This window comes from Pterocles gutturalis, unplaced genomic scaffold (assembly GCF_000699245.1).
Source record: "Pterocles gutturalis isolate BGI_N339 unplaced genomic scaffold, ASM69924v1 scaffold37166, whole genome shotgun sequence".
In the NCBI taxonomy this organism is placed as follows: domain Eukaryota; kingdom Metazoa; phylum Chordata; class Aves; order Pterocliformes; family Pteroclidae; genus Pterocles; species Pterocles gutturalis.
Window position 1 is genome coordinate 19384 of NW_010106836.1, and position 20957 is coordinate 40340.

Here is a 20957-nt window from a genome sequence, read left to right on the forward strand (position 1 = left end):
CGAGGCTCTCTATTGTTTTTGAAGTCTGTTGTGCAGATAACCTAACTTAAAAAAAATATTTGCACACCCTTAAGGCTACTATTCTTTAAGAATATATTTATGTTTGGGTTTGGGTTTGGTTGTTTGTTTTTTTTTTTTTTTAAGTTCTTGTTTTAGTAAGACAACAAGAGTAAGCTCTGTTGCTTGACAAGAAGAGCTTCATGAAAATCCCACTGGAAAATATTTTCCTAGCTGGAGTTTTCATTGCAAATTCTGGCATTTATAACTATGAGTTTTCTGTAATTACAGCATTCAAACAGCACAGGATTCAAATTTGTCTGCATATGCTTTCAGAAAGGGAAAAACTGTTTGAAATATTTGATGATCAGTAGGGCAAATCCTTTTACTGATTCTTATCGTAGAGTTGGCAGAGAAATAAATATTCTTCTGAACTAAACATTGTTAAACCCTGTTGGTGTGTGGTCAAAGAGCTTGTTAATTCACTTATGGCAGAACCTGGTTATAAATTGAAACTTGGCAGACTAAATTGTATGTTAATTGAATTGAAACACAACACAATCATTAAACTAAACTGATCTTTTCTTTAAAAGCAGGCAAATATTTCATAAAGATAAAAAGAGATGATACTGTGTTTTGGTTGAAAAGGTAAGCCGGAGACGTGACAAGTGTGACGTGAATGTGGCTGTTTCATGTCAGTAGTTCTCAGCCAGCTAAATGCAGTGTTGATGAAAGGGGTTTCTGTAAAGTCCATCTGAAGAATGACAGAGAACCACTGACTGTATCACCACTTAAGGCAGATTCTTCTTTATGCATACACCCATTTCAGTCCATGTGAGTGCAGATATAATAGGGACGATTAAATTTAGACGTCTGCTATGTTGCAAGACATCAATAACTGCTAATGTCTTCCTAGAAGTGTCTCTTACTCTGTGTGAAATGTTAGCTGCTCTACCATACCACAGCATCAACTATTCTGCAGTGTTTGTGGTTACAGTTGGCATGAATTAGTATGAGAGTTTAGTGATAATTATTTTGTCTTTTTTTGGGTTTTTTTTTGGTGGCAGCATGTATTTCTGCAGTAATACATAATATAGGTTATTTGTTCTGTAATAATAGAGAATATTTGTTCTGACCCATGTGGACTCTTTCCACAGTCACAGCTGCTGCAATACTTTGTACTAACATTTGACACTGGAATTGTTATTTACTAACCAGAAGTATTTCTTCATTATTTACTACCAAGCACTGAAAGGGAAGAATTAACTGACAAATATACTTGGTGTAAACCTGTGCAGTTTAGAACTAGACAGGACAGAGACTGAATTTTCATATTTTGTGTCTTATGTATCGTCAGCTCATTTATGAATGTGGTGTGAGCAGGAGGAAAACAGAGATTCACAAGACAGGTTGGCCTGCCTTGCTGAAAGACAGGTTTAAGTGGGTTTATAATACTGTAGGGCAGGTTTCATGAAAAGCCAGTACTGTGCCAAAGCTGTAATTCAGATAGTGGGTAAGTAAGGGCCTGGACATTTAGCTTTCATTTTGAAGTGCTGCTTGTTTGACATTCCACTTGTAAGAGAAAATACATTTAAAGTTCACCAGTTTTTATTATACCCTAGAAGTTTCAGATATGAGCAACTTTCTCAAGAAAATAAATACAGAGCTATTTTTTTTTCTTTCCATATTTCTAACTTTCAATTCAAAGGTGAACTGCTTGAGGGCATGCCTGTACTAATCATTATTAGACATCTTTTTTGTCTTGAAATGGGATAGAGAGTAAGCTTCTTTCCTGTCCAGGGTTTTTAAGGTTCAAACAAATTGTTAGATTTTGAGATTGGTGTTGGTGATGCTACAGTGTCACCACAGAGCAAAGCTGGGCTTTGCAGGAGCAGGTCCACTCTGCACGGTTCCTGGTGCGGTGGAGTGGACTACATTAGTCCTGGGGTCCAGTGCCAACCTCTCTGTCTGCATGTCTAAGCGTTTTGTTGACCTTCTCCAATGTAAATGTACAGCGCTGTGTAGGTACTTTAAAAGACTTTTTCAAAGGCTGTGTTTTGAAACAGTGCCTAATTTTCTTAACTAGGAGCTTACAGATGAGAGATATACAAGTTGCCTAGCGTTATGGGTTATTGAGACACATTTAGAGATGAAGGGTGCTGCCCGCTGAACGAGCAGCAAATGAGCAGCTGCGTATCTGAGCAGCGTGAAGGGAAGAGTGTTGGGGTGGAGGAGCATGACAGGAATTGAGCTGGTGGGAGTGTCCAGGTCTTCTTATGAATGCTTGGCTTAAATCCAAATGTTTGCTGTGCTCACAGTGATGATCTGCTTCCCTCACTTAGCAGCTGCCTTGAATGCACAGCCATGTTGTACCAGGGCAGAGGCAGCACGGTACTATTTGGCACAGTTATCTGGTGGCTCAAAGTAGCAAGAGCTGTCCAGCCCCTTGAAGGCTATTCAGGGAAATGCCTTTGACTTACAACAGCAAGGCTGGACAGTACAGCTATGATGCTGTCAATTTTTTTTTTTTTTTTTTTTTGCGTACTTCTGCAATAGTGAAGAGCCACTTGCTGATCCTTTTGGAAAAAGCTATGGTGCTGAATTAGAAGGTAAATATCTATTGACAGTAGCCATTTAGTGGTTTCAGTATGTTTTCAGCATGAAACATGCTTCCTGGACTTCTGTGACATACTCTTTACTGCGTGCTGTACTTCTAGGCTTACCTGATGGGAGTGACTACTTTGTTCCTGGGGATGTATGTCCTGAGTAGTAGTTTTACTAGGTGTCACCATGTCTGGCCTCGTGATGCAAAGCTTTTGGAGCAAGCCTTGTTCCTTTTATCTTCCTTTTTCCAGTTTTCCCCCATTCCCACTTGTTAGGCTGTTAATATTGCTTCCTCCCTCCGAGTTCTTGGAAGTCATGGATGCTCAGGGCAGTAGAAAAGACTGAAATGACTCCAGAGCTGAAAAGGACTCTGCAGGGTTACTCCCTGGGAAACCGGGGAGGGTAGGTAGTAACAGAAAGGTTGATGAAATGGGATGATGGAAGTGGGTACCAGGAAGGTATTGAAAAGACAGCAACTGATATGACAGTAGGTTCAAGGAACTGGGATTGTTGAGGCTAGAGAGCTGTCAGTGATACTGGAATGGGAATAAGGGATGCTGCATCTTGACTGAGAAAAGAAGATGGGGAGCTGCTGAGATGATACATGGTCTGGCTGCTGTAGTACTTTTTTTCCCTCTGTCCTTCCCAGCTCCTCTTTTCTCATTGCTTGTTTGCCCAGCTTTTTTTCCTCTGCTGAAAAGAACAGGGAATGGGACAGTCCCTGAGAGCAAGGGAGTAAATGAGTAAACAGAGCCGCTCCGTGTCTTGTCTGAAACGCAGCCCAGCCTCACCGGTGGGTCATGCCTCAAGGCTGTGGTTCAGCTGCATTCTTGTTGCCCCAAACTGAGTGCAGAGTGGATGTCCTGTGAGGTAATTAATTTTTTTTTCCCTAATCTTGCTCTTTTGACTAATTAACCACAGAGACACTTTGCTGTGTGCACAGGGACTATGGTATGGGTTTTATATCTAAGAGCACTTCTCCACTCAAAATGGTGAATGTTTGAAGTATTTTGGGGCATACTGAGGCCACTGTGTGTATCAGCACCAAATTGGTCTGTTTTACAAGGAAAAAGGATTTTCTTGACCAAAGAAGCATTTTTTTGGTGTTTAATTTCCTTGGTAGAAAACGAAGAGGGGTTAGAGAGATGAAGGGTGCTGTGTTTTGAAATAAGGAGAGAAGAAGGGGGTAAGGAATATTGTAAGCCCTGAGGAAATTATGGTCTAGCGTCTGTCTTTACCTATGTCCTGTTCAGTATCTTACCAGGACCTTGTAATGACTCTTATTCCTTGGAGTTCATTGACTTGAGGTAACTGAGTCTTGGACAAATAACTACTACTAATTGCCTGAAGTGTGCATTTGCTTATTTCCAAAGTAATACCTGTTTCCTTATATAAGCAAAGATTAACCATTAAAAATTTAAAACAGATCTTTAATATCTCACAGAAGAATTGAGGCTGTGAACAATGTTCTAACTAGTCATAAATAGTTTTGTTTAGTTTTTAAAAAAGCAAAGGGGTCATCAAAAGAACTTGGACACATACCTTAGAAAATTAATATGTTTGTTGCCATCAAAACCATTTTTTTTGATTCAGAAAATTAGTTATAAAGGTTTTGCAAAAAAAGGTAACTATTTATATAAAACTTGAACTTTATGAAGGTTACAGACTTTTAAGACAGTTTGATAAATCTAAAATAATAGAAAATATTTGATCATTTTGCTGTGGAATGTATTTATTTTGAAGAACTGTATGGCATTCAGTAGCTAATGTTGTAAGTTGGTGGTTTCAGCCCATTTCCTTGTTGACTTGTGACTCTGTCTCTCACAAATTTCTGTGTTGTCAAGCAAGTAAACCAAGTTTTAAATCAGAATGACAAATGAACTGTTAATCCCTTCAGGGCAGGGCTGAGGGAGCTGGGGAGAGAGGAAGGGGGGTCAGGGAAAAGTTTGCACTGCTGGAGTGGATAAACAGAAGATTTTAGTTTTCCATGCAGCTTGTCTGACTCCATTTAATGAGTGTTGCGCCATTTTAAAAAAGTATAGCTGGATTACTCATTAAAATAACCTTGTTAGTTTTTAAACTGTAACAAAAGTAAGGGGAACTATAGGTTATAACTTACTGAGGGAGGAAAGACTTTTTATGAGGTTTTGCACAGAAAGGGTCTGGTTCCCACTGGTGATCCAGCGGTGGTGGTCATCTGACATTTTTCAGGGTGCAGACAGATGTCTGGATGGCTTGCATCTCAGAAGAACAAGGCTGATGCTTTCAGGCTGTCAGCCATTGGGAAATCCTATGCACAAACCTCTTAAAAATCTTCTGGCATCTGCTTTGCATACCATATACTCTGATCTTTTAGAGATTCCCGTAAGGTTTCATTCTACAGCTGCCTTACCCTTGGAATCTCCTTCAGCCTCTGACCTTCTTACCCAGAGCTCTCCTTGCCCTTCTCGTCATATGGACCATGTTGCCCAAGAAAGTGGTGTGAACACTGGACAGCAAATCTGAGGAGGCTGGACAGGAGGCTCTGACATAAGGGTTGTGGTTTTTCTTGAATCTGAGGAAAGAAAAAAGTTGTTTTATATCTTCTGGGAGAAAAGAAAATGCTTGGGAGGAGAGTGGTAGAGCTTGAAAAAAGTTATTACATGAAATACAGAGCACGTGAACAATAATTCATTAATAAGTACATTGATCCTTCAAAGAAAGGCACATTTGCTCAAAAAATTCTAGAAGGATTTCTACAGTCTTGTAGACCAGATTCTCCAAAAGCTGCAACACCCCCCATGCTCTCACTTTTCTTCACCATGTTGCAACTTCTTACTCCAGTTGTTAGCCCCTGCCTCCCATTGCCATTTGCTTTCATATACAGAATGCTCTCTTGCTTTCTCACTGTCTGGAAGGGAGCTTAAGAAGCCACCAATATTCTGAGTATGTTGTGTGATGGGTTATACTTGTTCTCTAGGGATGAATTTAGTAGACTGTGAAGTCTCTTCAGGTTTTCTAGGATGGCAGTAGTTAACTAGGAAGCTGTCAGAACATATAAAATAAAGTCCTAATCCCAGTAACAGGAGCATCATGCTGCATGCAAACCAAAAGGTTTGAGAGAGGAAAAAGATGAATTAAGCCACTCTTTTGCCTTTCTAGTTCTGATGAAATTTGGGTTGCTGCAGAACTCTGTCTCCGTGTTTTTGCGAGTTGCCTAGAATCTTGCTTCCAAATCAGACCTCCAGACTGCAAACAAAATGATCATATAACATTTGGTATTAACGGGATCAAGTGAGCATGACTGGGGATGTATTCAGGTCTTTGATTCTCCTTGTGTCTGGGCTGACAGCCCACTGATTTTACAGGTTATAGTAGCTGATGCTGATGAGGCATTCTGTAGGTCCAGGGAAGTGGTTGCTATTTTTATTTGTGTTTGTGTCTAAATGGTTGAGATAATCAAGAAAGAAACGTGTTCCTGTGATGTGTTCTATGGTGGTGGTTATTCACATGGTTTGGTAAGCAAGTAGAATTGCAAAAAAACCTGTCAGAATTTAATTAGGATAAATTAATTTTCTATTTCAGTTGTTAGCCTTAGTGAGAGAGGAAGACATTTTGTCCATATGCCAGAGCATATACGCTTCATGTAGGGGGCTTGTATCCTCTTATGGGGTGCCACTGCTGTGTGCAGGAATTTTATTCAGAGTAAAAGTTTTGATCCTATTTAGACAGTCCATACAGATCTTTTGAAAAAAAGTTTTAATTACTTTTGATTTTTTTTAATGTATAGGTGAAAACACCGTGTACCTTTCTGGTGCTTTATCAGGTTCTGATAGCCCTTATGCAGGTAGCTATCTGAAAATAGCAATCTGAATTAGCACAAAATCTAATTACTTCAGTACTAGTCCCTCTTTTTTGATTTCTTTTCTTCTGTCTTTAACTATTTACTTGATGGGTACCTGCCTTTTGTGGTTGAATTTCATCATCATTGGATTTCCATTCTGTATGTTCCACTATCCCACTATCCTTTTTGTCTTATATATGAATTCCCTACAGAAGTGGACCACAGTTGTCTGACTTTCACAAGAGCAAGACCTCTCTGCAGCTGGTTATGTCTTGTAGTAACTGAGTATGATTTCATACGCATAAGTGTGTTTCCATGCTGTTGATGTGTGTAGTTTCTGCATTGGAGGTTTCAGGGCAGGATGAGGATGTCAGCTGTGACCACTCTTACACCTGTGCCACATGAGGAGTGTTCCATCAGAAGAGGGTCTGGTGACTACTTGGGGAATATGCTTAATATCTTTCATTGGCCCTTCATCCCCCTCTCTTTTCCACATCTCGTTGAAAGTGTTTTTTTGTAGTAATGACTTTGTTTCTGTTCCTGCTACTTTCCTGTTTACTCTCTTGCACAAGAAGGGAAGGGGAATGGGATTCTCCGGAACTCCAGAGTTCCTAATTACTTCACCTCTGTCTCAGGACTGATGTGCTGGGAAAATACAGTTGTTTAAGCCTCCACAGGCCACCAGTGCTGCAGCTCTGTGCTTTGGGCATGAAGCCACACACACATACCCATCCATTGCTGCAGAAAAAATCCAGATGCTTCTGCAAGGTTCCAGGTGTTAGAGGAGATGGTCCTGTTGGAAAGCTCCTGCTTTACTGAGCTGCTGCCTTCCTTCTTTCCTTCCTCCCTTGCAGCCAGTACTGAGCAAGCTTAATGAGGAAGTTGCAGGAGAACCAGCTCCTTCTCATTGGCAACATCCATCTGACATTGCAGGGATGCTGAAGTTTAGGATCTTGGCCACATGCACGTCTGTGACTTAGTGAGGAGCAGTAAACGTCTGCTGCATTATTCTTTTTTTTTTTAGTTTTTTTTTTTTAAATTGGCAAATACTTTTACATTGATTTGCTGCTGTCAAAAGAGTGTTTTCTACAAGCATTTCAGTCATTCAGCTTCTCTCAGGGAAGCCACACTTTCACAACTTTACTAGAAGAAACCCTTTAGTGAAACCGACTCTGCCAGGTTTGTAACAGGATGAAGGCAGCACTTCAATTTTCTGATGACTGCGTAGTTTGACTAGGGAGAAAATTATAGTGATTACCAATTGCCTACAAAAGAAAAGTGTTAAAAGTCTATAGGATTTGCCATGTAAAAGGTTGCGAGTTCTTGAAGTGATTGTGGCTTTGCATTACTGCCTGTATTTTTTTTTTTTTTAAATTTTGTGATAACCTGTAGATATCTCTGCAAAACTGTTTGCTGCCTTCTGTGCCTTTCTTATCCTACTGGCTCCCAGAAAAAAAAAAAACAAAAAACACCCACCCTCAACACAAAAGAAAAAAAACAGTAGAAAATATCTTGACAATGGCTGAGAGTACTCTGAGGGAGGTGTGTGGTAGGAGGTAACATCAGTGACCTGCTGGCACAGTTTTGAGTGTAATGCGCAGTGGTGTTACTCAGTGAGTTAGTCTCCTTTACAAAATGTAGCACCTCGGCCCATATTAAGCCTTGCTTCAAAATCAAGTCTCTGTTTCTGGCAAAAGGCAGAAGTGTGTAAATGCAGGGAGATGCATTTAGCATTCAGGCTCCTGTGGGAATTTAACTGGGGACAAGGAATAAACATTGAAGCCAGTAATAATTTCTGTATTTGGAAGATGGAAATTAGGGGTAATAAATTTAAATAATGGTTAGAGGGGTTTTTTCCCACAAACTTGTATAAGAATTATTTGTTTTGCAAACCGTTACATTTAGAGAGAGGTATAATATTCGCCTTCAGTAGCTGAGTGAATCTGAAGCTCTTGTGTGTGGGTTTCGTGTGCCTGCAGTTGCTCAGTTCCTAGAATGGGCTTTCACGTGTGTAAACACTTTGTCTTTTTTTGTCTTTTGCCTTATGGACAGATGATGTGCTTTCTCAGGACAGAAGGCTTGATTCTGCAGTACACTGATGTGTCCAGATGTAGCTAGAGTCAGGAGTGCTCAATTCCTGGCAGACTCAGGCATGGGTTATGAGTGAATCTGGTTTAATAGTTTTCTGTCCCAAGCTGTATTTAGTAACTGGAGAAAATCTGGGTTTGGCTTTTCTGTCTCCAAGTGCTACCAGAAAATTTCTTAACTATATGCTGACAAAAATGAGGAGGTTTCAAATGTTAAGGTTTGTGAATTAATGAAATGTTACAAGGAGCTGGAAATTAAGAGTTTTCCAGAGAATGCTACATGTATGCCCCTAGGTGTATCACTTTCACTACAGTCGGTGAGTTTTGTATAAGATTTGGGGATAGCAGGTAGCCCCAGGCTTGTTATTCAATTAAGAGTATAAAACCACACATATTTTCTTTGATAGCTGAAAACTCAAATTCACTTTTCACCTAAACATTTAGGTGTTCACCTTCTCAAAAATGGCAACATTGCCATAATGTCCTTAAACATTCTTTTGTAACAATTTAAGAGCTAAAGCACATGGCATTCTTTCCTCCTTTCAAAGTGAATACTTTGAAAAGCAGATTTCCATGTTTTTTTAAAGAACCCTTTGCATAACTTGCAGGCATTACAGTGATAGTAGATACATTGTCTAGAAGCTCATGAATTTGGTTTTTTAGATGAAGCATCATTGTTCATACAAGGTGTACCTCAATTTTTTTTATCTTGTGGACCTTTGGAGGATGAACGTATTGGTTATTGAAGGCTTATACAGGAGCTCTGCATGTGCTCATAGTGTTGATTTATAAGGATACGCAACGTTCAGCTGTAATGACTATGAAGATGCAGTGTAATGTGGTGGAGACCAGTAAAATAGGATCTCTTTTAACACCATCTTTTTATTGAACAGACTTTTGCGGGGGTGGATATGAGTACAGGCTTATTTTGAAAGTTCACATTGATATTTTTACATGCACATTTTTAATTTGTCTGTTTGCGTCTACAAATCTGATTTGGGGAGTTAGATTTGATCAGCAAGTAGAAGTTAAGGCAAGATACCTTCAGTAGCTGCCAAGGTATGTATGAATTACTCAATTCCAGACAGGATGAGTGAAAAAGATGCTGTGTAGATGACCATTAAATCCTAACACTTGTGGATTTATTTTCTTTATTTTAAATCATACAGCTTACTGACTACTTAACAGAAAAAAAAAACCCAAACAAACTATTTACCCTCAGTACATGTTTTGCATCTTTTATACCTGTCCTAAATAGATTTCAGAATGAAATGACTAAATTAGAAGCCTTTTGGCATGTATCCTACTAATGGAATTACATATTTATTCTATCCTGTTTTCTGTTGTGATGACATTTCTTTGATTTCCAAATAAAATTAAAATCCATGAAGACTGTAACTTTAAATCTTGTGTACTGAGAACCATGGGGAGCTCAGTCTGTTTGACATGGAGGAAGGTTTGGAGATAAGAATGAATGGAACTATACTTCTGCTTTAAGTAAAAGATAAATGGGTTACTTTAAAAGAGGACACCAGTTAAAGCAGTCTTAATTTCCATGCAGCTTTATCCTGAATGGGTTTGTTGATGCTGCACAGAAGATAGCCCTACTCTTTTTAATTGCAGCAACCAGTTTTTCTTAACTGTCGTTACCAAGACCTGTACAGCTTTTTCATTTATACATGTATTTTCTAATTTCTAAATAGTTCAAGGGTTAGATCTTGTAATAGACAAAGATATTTCAATCCATCTCAATAAATATTTATGCCTGACCTCAAATATATAAATCACCTTGATAAGAACATAGCTTTCAAGAACTTAGTTTGCTTCATCTTGACAGTTTTCTCTTTTTTATTATTTTTTTTTCCTACCTTTTACCTGTTAGCATGATCTGGATATGTTGCTTAAATGGATAGAAGTGAAAAAAGAGATTTCTTTTTTTCCCCATAGGAGGGAAAAAAAGATTATCCTCTTTGCATCTGTTTTAGCATAATGTATCGTGATACCCTTGTACTCTTGGGCAACAAGGAAATGAATTTATTTTCCCATTGTAATGTTCATATGCTTCATGTTAGCTTAGTAAGAAATGTCACATGACTTAAACTTTTAGAAAGTTTGCTGCATGAGTATTTCATATTTTGATTACAAAAATGTATTTCAGATTCCAGGTCATCAGTCATGTGAAATGTTAATAATGTTTTGAGATGTCCTTTAATATTAAGTCTTTTTTTTCAAAATTAACCTGAATTATTGAAAGTAACTAAGACTATTCTGTTTTCTGCAGTACTTTGGAAGCTTGCTTGTAATATTCTGTGTTGAACTGGCCTGTGGTGTTTGGACCTACGAGCAGGAAATAACGGTGAGTCAGAAAAGGAGGCTGCATTTTTTCAACAGAAGAAAACAAAGATTTCCATTAGCTAGCTGTTTTCTAATTGCTGTAGTGTTAATCTTTGTTCATTATTCCTGCAGTCTAATTTCATGTGACTGCCTTTTTTTTTTTTTAAACAGAGAATTCTTCTGGGAAACTTGTCTGTCTGGAAGGTCCTGTCTGGCTTTCTCTCCACCCCCCTCTATCTCTGAGAGCCAAATCCTGCAGCCCCTGATTTAAGGACTCTATTTTTTGTTAGTTCTTGCTTAGGCAGGTTCTCATATAAGTCAGTGGAAGTTTTGAGGATAAAGTGTGAACTTCAGGCTTAAGATAAATATTTTGAGAGAGGAGATGTGAGAATTTGAAGGGATTTTGCCCCAAAAGTTTTTCATGTTTTAAAGAGCTATAGCTGAGTGTACTATGCTGTAAACAGTGTGCTCTTTCAGTAGAGAACTTGCTGTCTGCAGAAATCTTCATGCTGCCTCCACAAGCTGTAAATGCCAGTTTTAAGAAAAACATGTCTTAGCTATAAAACACTCTTCTGTAAACTTGTGAAGAGGTTTTATCTCTGTCTAGTTTTTATAGCTGTACCATCCTTGAATTTTCAAACTGAAGACTTGTAACCGTCATGCAAGAAAATGGGTAAGTGTTGAGCAGAAATTAAACTGAAGTGTTATTCTGCTGACTGCTATATCCTTGTCTTGTACTCAGTCTGGTACATTTTTATGAATAGAGGGACAAATATTTTCTCTGAGCTGACAAGATATGCCCCATATACTGGTCTTCCCAACAGTGAGTAGCAATTATGTTGCAGCAAGATGGGAGGGAGCTGCCTTGATATTTACATGGTACTTGGGACCAGAGGAATTTGTCAGATTTGAAGTCTGAAGTTACATGGCAGCACTTTGTGTCGGCATTTATTCCCTTGCAGTACAGATTCCAGAGGGGTGTTCTAATATAATAGTGATTAAAGCTATCCCTTTATTTTAAATGTCAGCTCATGTCGATGCATTTTAAAATTGGGAATGTGAACAAGAGGCATGCTTCATCCTATGGGCACAGCTGCCCTCTGCGTGGGCTTTGCCAAGGATGACAATTATAACTACCATCCATCTTTCCACAGAAATCTTGTCAGTGGAAGCTGCCTGAAATAACACAGCCTTCGTTGCGCTGGTACATGCCTTCTCCAGCCTTCACTATTCAGTTAGAGAGGCTGAAGTTACGGTGTGTTTCAGTGTGACCACCAAGCTTTCAGTTACCGGCTGTGCTACTGAAACCCAAACCTGGGACAGTTTGATAAAAGCTGGCATAGCCCCGCTGTGTGTTAAGGCATAGGTGATGCTACTTCCCTCCGAAAGAAATCACACGTGTCCCTGCACCCCTTTGCCAAAAGAAGCAGCACTGAGTTCCATGTCTGCACCTTCTGCGGTGGGTCACAGTGAACCCAGATACTCCACACCCCTCCAGTTCTTCCTCTTTCTCCCGGGAATTTGAGAGTATGAACATGAGCATGCAAATAGAACAGAAAAAAAATCTCTTCAGCAACTGCTTTTCTCTTTTTATCTCTTTTCTTCTCTCCTTTTATATATATATTTTTTTATATTTGTGTTTTTTTTTTTTATTCCTCAGCCCCTGAAGTACTGTTTGTTTTGTTTTCTCTTTCCATCTGATTTCCTCTTCTTTTGTGCTAAAACTACTGCTCTTTGTGTGATGAGGTGGGCCAGACTCAGGTTTCTTACTGCTGAGACCCATAGGGAATGTGGCAGTCTGGAAGAGCGCAGTTGTTTTTCAGTGGTTCTTTCATACCTGTGTAGGTCAATTCCCTAGAGCAGGCTTTCTCCTACTCTACTTGATAAAGACAACTCCTTCTTATACTGATGGGGGTGACTTGATGCTGTGTTGGTTTCAGTGTAGCATGAAATCATATGAGCTCCTGGTGGGTTTCAGAGAATCGGTTGGCATGAGTGTAGGTGGGTGGGTGATGTTGTCAAAAATGTCACTGAGGCATAACCACCTCTGCTGATCCAATGTGGGCTGCTCTTGGCGTGTGGACAAGTTGCTCTAACAGTCCTTGTAAAAACAATTTTCTTTCCAGCTCATGATAGCTCTCAGTGTGAAGTGTGCCTCATGACTAATGTATTCCACCCACAAGACTGAAAAGCCAGTGTGGGTTCTCAGCTTACTTGGGTATTGGTCAAGCCTTGATACTCATTAGCAAAATAATAATGAATAAGTAGATCTCAATGGCAAACTGAGCTTTACAGAACTTATGCTACAATCAAACCAGCATCTTTAGTTTTTGTTTGTCTACACACAACAGGAAAATGTTGGTGTATAGTCACATAAATGCATCTTGGGATCATGTATTATTGTGCACTAGTGCGTGCATGAGGTGAGGGGAAGCTATTTAGATACATCGATGTCCTTAGTTTGACGTGTTGGCATTCTCGAAGCAGTCAGACACATACATTCTGATATCCCTCCTTAGCTCCAGAATTCAAATTACCTTCCTACAGTGGGATTTAGTTTGTTTTGATTTGCTTTTAATTTTCTTCTCTTACTTCTTGACTTTTTTTTTCCCCCCTGCTTTCTGTTGTTTTCATAAAGAAGTTGGATGCCTTGTGTTACATGCGTAACCTTGGACTGCATTCAGCTCAAATAAGATAATAAAAAAAGTCTAGCAAATATGAGCTTAATTGCAGCAATGTCAAATATTATTCAAAGAAAGCAGAATGCTAACTTCCAACACAGTGAAAAGAGAAATACATTGAGTGCAAAACCAGATTATTTTTGGTAGAAATATTCTGTGCTATTGTTTTTAAGAATTTTTAGTACTCTACTGCTAACATATTTTTCATGTGAACAATTGTTGAGTTCAGTGCTTTATAGCTTAAGAAATAAAAATTCTGTTACGTGAAAGATGTGTTAAATTTACGGGATATTATTAATATAATCATATTCATGATACACAAAGCTTTACCACAGTGTCAAAAATGTAGCATAATTTAGCAGCGGTAATGAAACATTATCAAATGTTCTTATTTGGATTATGGGGTCAGTCGGGCAGTGATTGTCCCTGTATTTTTGTAGACCATCTAGCACAACAAAGATCAGGCTCCTTGGGAAGTATTGTGATAATTTTTTTTCTTAGATAACACTTATTGCTATCTGCAGAATGCCCTTACTCTTCACTCCAAATTGAATGGGATAGCTAAGTGTCAGCCACTGGAGGAGCTGGGCTTCCCCACCCTCCAAATGAAAGTTGATATTACAATTGTGATTTCTTTCACCATGACCATTAAGGCTAATGGGAACAAGGCAAAACTCAGCATGAATGATATGTGTGCCTAGAATGGCAACTGCAAAGTCTTCAGCTCCTTGTTTTAGTTTGGCACACTGAAGTTTGGGCTGCTGAACAGAAGTTAGTTTCTTATCTTGACTCTTAACTGCATTGTATGATGGGTGCCATAGTACTTGCTTCTTTTGTTTCTAACAAATTGCTAACTGAGGGTCATAGGCTGACAATGGAGGGCACCAGCACCCCACTCCTGAGTAGTCAAATTTGAAAGAATAATACTTTGAGAATTGTCCTTTCAGATGAGAAGATTTACAAGGCTGTGAGAGTATGTGAGGAAAAAAGTTCACAGGACATCGTTATCTACACTGTTACTGTTCTTGCACAAGACGCTGAAGTTCAGGATACCTGTGTGCAGGAGCTCAGGGAAAGCCAGAAAGCCACTGAAAATACTGGCAGGATAGAATCCATCTCAATTAATTTGGGGTATTTAAAAGTTAGACGTTTAAATCTAGGTTTGTCACCATAGACAGTGAAGTGGATTTGAGACTTCGACTGAGTGATTCATCTGCTCTGTTTAAAATATTTATCTTGAGATGAATTGCCCCATACGGCTGCCTGTTTTCTTTCTATTGACTAAGAAGACACCAGGGAGATACCTATACTGAGGCAGACAAATGCCATCCCTGATGACTTGGATGGGGTTGGTTCAAGTTTTAAACCAGGTAAAAAAATCTACTAATGATATAATGGGATTGTACCCAACTATCTCTGAGTCACTCCAAAGTGCAGCTCTTTTTCTAGTGTTGTGGATGTGTACATTAATTTGTAAGTAAAGGACACACATAACTTTTTCCGGACATTTTAATAGGCTCGTAAAGTTCAGTATCAAAATGGAAGCGCTTGTTTTCGTGTTTTATTTGCATACAAAGTTATTTTGGTCATTGTACTGGGAAGATCTCAGAATAGATGGAAGTTCTGGGTTTGGAGCCAGAAGCCAACTGATCTATTGTATGAATCACTTTTCTTTCCTTGCTCCAGATTCCAGTGCAGTGGTCCGATATGATCACGCTGAAAGCCAGGATGACCAATTATGGTCTACCTAGGTACCAGTGGCTGACCCATGCTTGGAATTTCTTCCAAAGGGAGGTAAGACAACAGTTAATTAATGAGCTGAACTAATACGTGCTTTGTAAATGTTATTTATCTGCTAAAGGAAAAGGATTGGTTTTAAGGGAATATGTAAATAAATGCAAGATCATTTCACATGAAGCCCTTTGTAGTGATAATATCTTTTAACATCGCTTGGTATCCAACTCTTGAACTTTTGTAGGCCCTAAAGACACTAAAACAAAAACAAGAATGTTACTAAATTCAGTTAAATTGCTAGTCTTCTCCTTTTTGCCAGTGAGGTTAGGACACCAACACCTTTTAGGATTATTATATAATTTAAGAACATGATGTATATAAAATTAAAAATCTGCAGGTAAAGTAAAATGAACATTTCTATAGGCTGTTTTAATGTGAAACTGTGCTCCTCTTCCTATAGGCTCTGTTAGTTTCCTTTCATGGAGCTGTCATGGTTAGAATATGTGTTTAGCTGGAAATGAGTGGGAAAGGAAGTTTCCAAAAAGATGCCAACACTGTCTCTTTGGCTGAGGTTTGAGAAAGTGATCAGGGTTTTTATTTCCTTTGACTGGGGAGCCAGGAAACAAACCAAAAAGCTTCCTTCTGTATTCACGGCTTTGCCCTCTAGCCTACTAAAATTCAGAACTGTTTTTAAAGAATGAAGTATTATGTTACGAAAACATTAAATTGCCCAAGGTAAAAGTCATTAACTCCAAATATAACTCACATGCAGGAAGAAAACTCTTTAAATGCCTGTCATTGTGCTGCCCTTGCTGAAATGTTGAAATCTATCATTGTTGCACAGATTTCCTGTTTATTTAAACATTTCCTGGCAGCACTTGGTTAGTCTGTATTTATACTAAAACCTGAAAGACAGAGTGAGGACTACATGAGGTTAAACACCTCCCCCCTCACCCCCTGCCCCAGTCAACTGCTCTGGCTATGCAAGTGCTATGTGAAACAGAGTAATTCTTCATATGCGAGTAGAGTGTTTATGCCTGTTCTGTACCTGAGATAATCTAATCAAATGGTCTTGATTTCCTTGAATAGAGATGATACTGTATCTTGGTTTAAATGTATAGGTTGATTAAAAGCTGCCTCTTATCCTCCTAGTTACGGTAGTGTCATCATAATGGCTGGTTTCAATATGAACATTAGTAATGAAACTTCAACTATTCCTTATTTTACAGGGGAGAAAAGGTTCCTTTTAGAAGTTAGATTTCCTATATTGCATCTCTAATCAGAGGAATTATTTGGGGAAGGTTTGAATTGAACTGAGAAGGCTCTTTTACAGCTCCCATTTAATTGGTGGGCTATCATTTTTATTCTGTCTACTCATAACTCAGATGGCGGATGTGTGAGCCTGGTATGTGCTTTATGCCTGAATGAGCACTATGCTTTAGGCCCTTCTAAAGTCAGCGTTAAAATTATTTTCCTAAAGAAAAAATTTGTAATTACAATTTTATTCCCAAAGATTCAACCCTGATCAGCTGTGTGCTCGCTCTTCTGTATCTTTTAACATCTGAGAGAGATGGGCAATGTATTATACCCCCAACCCCTTGCTGGTCTAATATCAGAGTTGTGACTATGCTAAGGAAGATGGGAAGGGTCAACTGAAGTCAGGAAGGAAGAACTGGGGGGGCGGGGGGAAGATTTGAGAGTAAGAGAAGCATGTTTAATGAGGTTGTCCTTGCAATTACAGTGAGGAGCCAAAACTTGAGCTTTCCTTAGAAGGACCTGTGCTGGGAGGATTTTGACTGACTAATGAACTGATAAAAACCACAGACGGTAAAGCTGTGGTGAAAAAGGAAGAAGTGAGATTTGTAAGAGGACGGGTAAAGTCAAGGCCCAGCGTGGGCCAGCATGGTGTCTGGGCGCTGATCTGCTTGATTGTGACTGAGGAGTGGCATGGTATACAGGACTCTGGCTCAGAAGTGGGTAAGGGGGGCAAATGTTTGTAAGCCCATGAGTCAAAGAAATGGGGTGATGGATTACAAACACTCGGGCTGGTACTGGAGAACATCCAGACAGAAAAAACCAGCATCTTGTTCCTGCAGCAAGGTTTTTTACAGTCATATCAAGTCCCCATCCAATGTCGAAGAGAATCTAATGTAGCTGCTTCAGCCCTTTTTTATGTGAAAGCAGCTAGGAATGTGGTAGGCTGGTGGTTTGGCTTTAAATCGCACGGTGTGCTTTGCAGAGGAGAAGACAGGTTGTTAGTCCTGGTGGTTTTTATAGCCAGTTATGGCTCATCTGCTTTGCAGCCAGACTTCCTTCTTTTATGGTTGATTCTGTTGCAGTGTTTATTTTAGTGTGACCACTTCCTTACATTTTCCCTTTTCCTTTCATCATTTGTGATTTCTATACCGTTTTGCTCACTTTTTTCATATTTAGTTTCTGTATTTAGATAGATCTATGCTTTTTCTCATCTGATTTTCAACAGATGTGTCTACACTTGTAGCATTGCAGGAATAGTCCTCGCTAGTAAGACCTTTATCATCTTTTCCTACTATTTCCTTCAGCCACAGGTATCCTTGTTCATTAGTCACCCTTTTGACATGAAGTTGTCATGTGTTAGTTCCTTGTAGTAAGGACAGCAGAATTAGAGGGTAGGACAATTTCTCTGAAACATCCTTTGAGGGAGCAGTTGGGATTTAAAGAGCAGAGCAATATCATTGGCTGTTTCTGAGGTGTTCATTTGTCACTACATGACATTTTTCATGTTGCTTTTATGTCAAAGTACAGCAAAAGGATACGTGGAAGCCCTTGTAGATGTTTCTAGTCCTACATAAATATTTTGAAAGTTGTTAATAGGAATTTATTTAGCTTTTTTGATGACTTACTTTTATGAAGAAGTAACATCATTGTTGCTGATCTTGGCTAATCCTTCCTTTGCAGTTTAAATGTTGTGGGGTGGTGTACTTCACAGACTGGCTGGAAATGACAGAGATGGACTGGCCGCCTGACTCCTGTTGTGTCAGAGAGTTCCCAGGATGCTCTAAGCAGGCACATCATGAGGATCTCAGTGACCTTTATCAGGAGGTAAGAAGAAAAATGTGAATATATCAGAAGGCTTTGTACATTCTTCCTGATCAAGTCACTCCCACCCGGAGTAGTGTGTTCAGCTCTGGGCCCTCCAACGCAAGAAGGATGTTGAGCTGTTGGAGCAGGTCCAGAGGAGAGCCACGAAGATGGTCAGAGGGCTGGAGCACCTCCCCTGTAAGGACAGGCTGAAAGAGTTGGGGTTGTTCAGCCTGGAGAAGAGAAGGCTCCAGGGAGACCTTGTTGCAGCCTTCCAGTACCTGAAGGGTACAGGAGAGATAGGGAGGCACTCTTTATCAGGGAGTGTAATGATAGGACAAGGGGTAATGGGTTTAAACTGAAAAGAGGTAGAATTAGATGAGATATAAGGAAGAAATTCTTTACTGTGAGGGTGGTGAGACACTGGAGCAGGTTGCCCAGCGAAGCTGTGGGTGCCCCATCCTTGGAGGCTGGATGAGGCTTTGAGCAACCTGGCCTAGTGGGAGGTGTCCCTGCTCATGGAAGGGGGGTTGGAACTAGATGATCTCTAAGGCCCCTTCCAACCCAAACCATTCTATGATTTTCTGAACTCATCACTTGCAGTGCAGCAGAAAGGTTTGTAGAATATTTGTCTTTATAGAAAGTGTTTATCATATTTATTTATATTAATTATTTATTAATGCTGAAGGTAGGGAAGGAAGGAAGAAGGAACCCACCCAGTCTTACCTAGAACCGAGATAAATTAGAAGCAATGATTCCATGAGCAGAAATTATATAATCTATTCTGGACTTTCAGACATGTATCCTAGGCCTAGTGTGCTTTCATCAGGAAGAGAGAAGGTAGAGCTGCCACAAGGCAGGTGCCTCAGAAGACCTGTCTCTGCTAGGGAATCTTAAAGACAGTGGCTGGGGGGGTTTTTTTTATGTAGAGCCTTTCCTGCCTTACGGCAAGGCTTGCAGCACTGGCTACAAATTGGAAGTGTCAGTCTCTGAATGGGAGGGCCATTCAGGCTTCTTCTGGAGCCTGCCAGTCTCTTACACGTTCTTGAAGAAGAACTAACTGTGGCTCTGCAATAACTGTTGCTTTCTGTGATACTGTAGCCAGTATTGATACCAGACAGACCAACTCTGCCATAGAGACACCTCAAGGAATGTTAATGTATGAAAGCTCTGGAACGTTCATTTGCCCTGAGGATCCTTCCTGCTTATGTGAACAGGCAAGAGTATGCAAGCAGTGTCATTTAATAAAAACTAACTTTTGAGGTCAGGAAGCTCAAAAGCTTCTGAGAAGCAGTACTAGTCACTGGAGTCTGTTGCCAAAACTGCAGGGTTTTCTCATCTTATCTCTTCTGCTGATATTTCATTCCCACAGCCATATTGCAGGAAAGTGGTTCTCTGCACACTTTGTATGTTCAGGTTCTTCTGGTTCTACTTGGAGAAAGTTAATAGCCAAAGATGATTATGCTGTAGAACATAAGGGCTGTGTTTGTTAAGACCTACTTGGTAAAAAGAAAGGCTGCCTGGCTTTTTTTCCTAAAAGAAACCTGAAGGACACATTTATAGTTCTTCCCCTACCATACCCCAGAGCATTTTGAATGGATTCAGCTCTTTGCAAAAAATTATTTTTGGTTCTCTACTGCAGAATCCATTCAGAAAAGGGACAGGTATTCTTCTGGTTTACCAGCCAGAAAAATACTGTTGCTCTTTCAGGTACGTACAATACTTGCTTGTCAAAATGTTTTTTTTCCATGGTGCTTGCCTGTGGGTTGTCTCACAAGCTCGTACAATATACTTGCTAATATGTTTATCAGTATCACGCAAAACCAACCTACACTTGCAAGGCTAATCTGTCTGACTTCTGCTTTGGAGAATTGAAAGAGAAAAGCTTTTTTAGAAAGTGATTCAAAACAAACTTGCATAGTCTGGTTTGAGAGGGAGCCTGATGAGATTAGCCTTGCTAGCCTAAAATTGGCTTATGTAAATGCTTTGCAAGTCCATTCTGGTACTTCAGAAAAATTTGTTGTAGTACTTCAGAAAACTAAAGTTTGGTTTGGCTGGGATTGATAAAATTGTTTTGTTTTAGCTGTGCTGTAATTTTCTGCTGGGATCTCAGAGCTTTCTGTAGTCTAAGTTGGAATCCTTCACTGTACAATTTTTGTGGAAAGAAAGGTTGCTTACTTATAGTCCTGCTTGAGAGTATTTTTGGCAGGAATCACATTTTCCCTGCTGGATGTTGAAAGCTATTTTTCAAATGTTTTATTCTTCTTGGACTGCTTTTATTCTGATGAGCTTCACCTTTGGTACTGTTCGTGGAACAGACTAACCTTAGAAGGACTGTGGCTGGGAGGGAAGTGGGTCAGATGATGATGTGACCTTTGAGGTTCATTGTGGTCTGAGGACAAGGGGAGCTCTGCCTGTCTTGTGATTGGGAACTGTAGCCTAGACAAAATGGTTGGTAGGAGTTGATATCTTCAGAAAAATCAAAGTTGCATGTTTAATATTTTTTTCTTTTGTTTTCTAGCATAATTTTGAGTATACTAAAATTGGAGTATACAACAAATCTGTTGAATATGCTGATGGATTGTCTTTTCTGCTCTGCCTCATTTAAGATCTGGTCCTTATTCTATGATGATGTAG

The 20957-nt window shown here is 39.5% G+C and overlaps 1 protein-coding gene across 1 annotated transcript in view; it reads left to right on the forward strand.

The window, feature by feature from the left end:
• Positions 1 to 20957, forward strand: part of TSPAN12 (tetraspanin 12) — a 30977-nt gene that overhangs the window by 5673 nt on the left and 4347 nt on the right. Inside the window, exons 3-5 of the mRNA XM_010087910.1 lie at positions 10793 to 10867; positions 15213 to 15320; positions 18198 to 18341. Of these exons, the coding sequence (XP_010086212.1) occupies positions 10793 to 10867; positions 15213 to 15320; positions 18198 to 18341 (327 nt within the window). The remainder of the gene's footprint in view (positions 1 to 10792; positions 10868 to 15212; positions 15321 to 18197; positions 18342 to 20957) is intronic.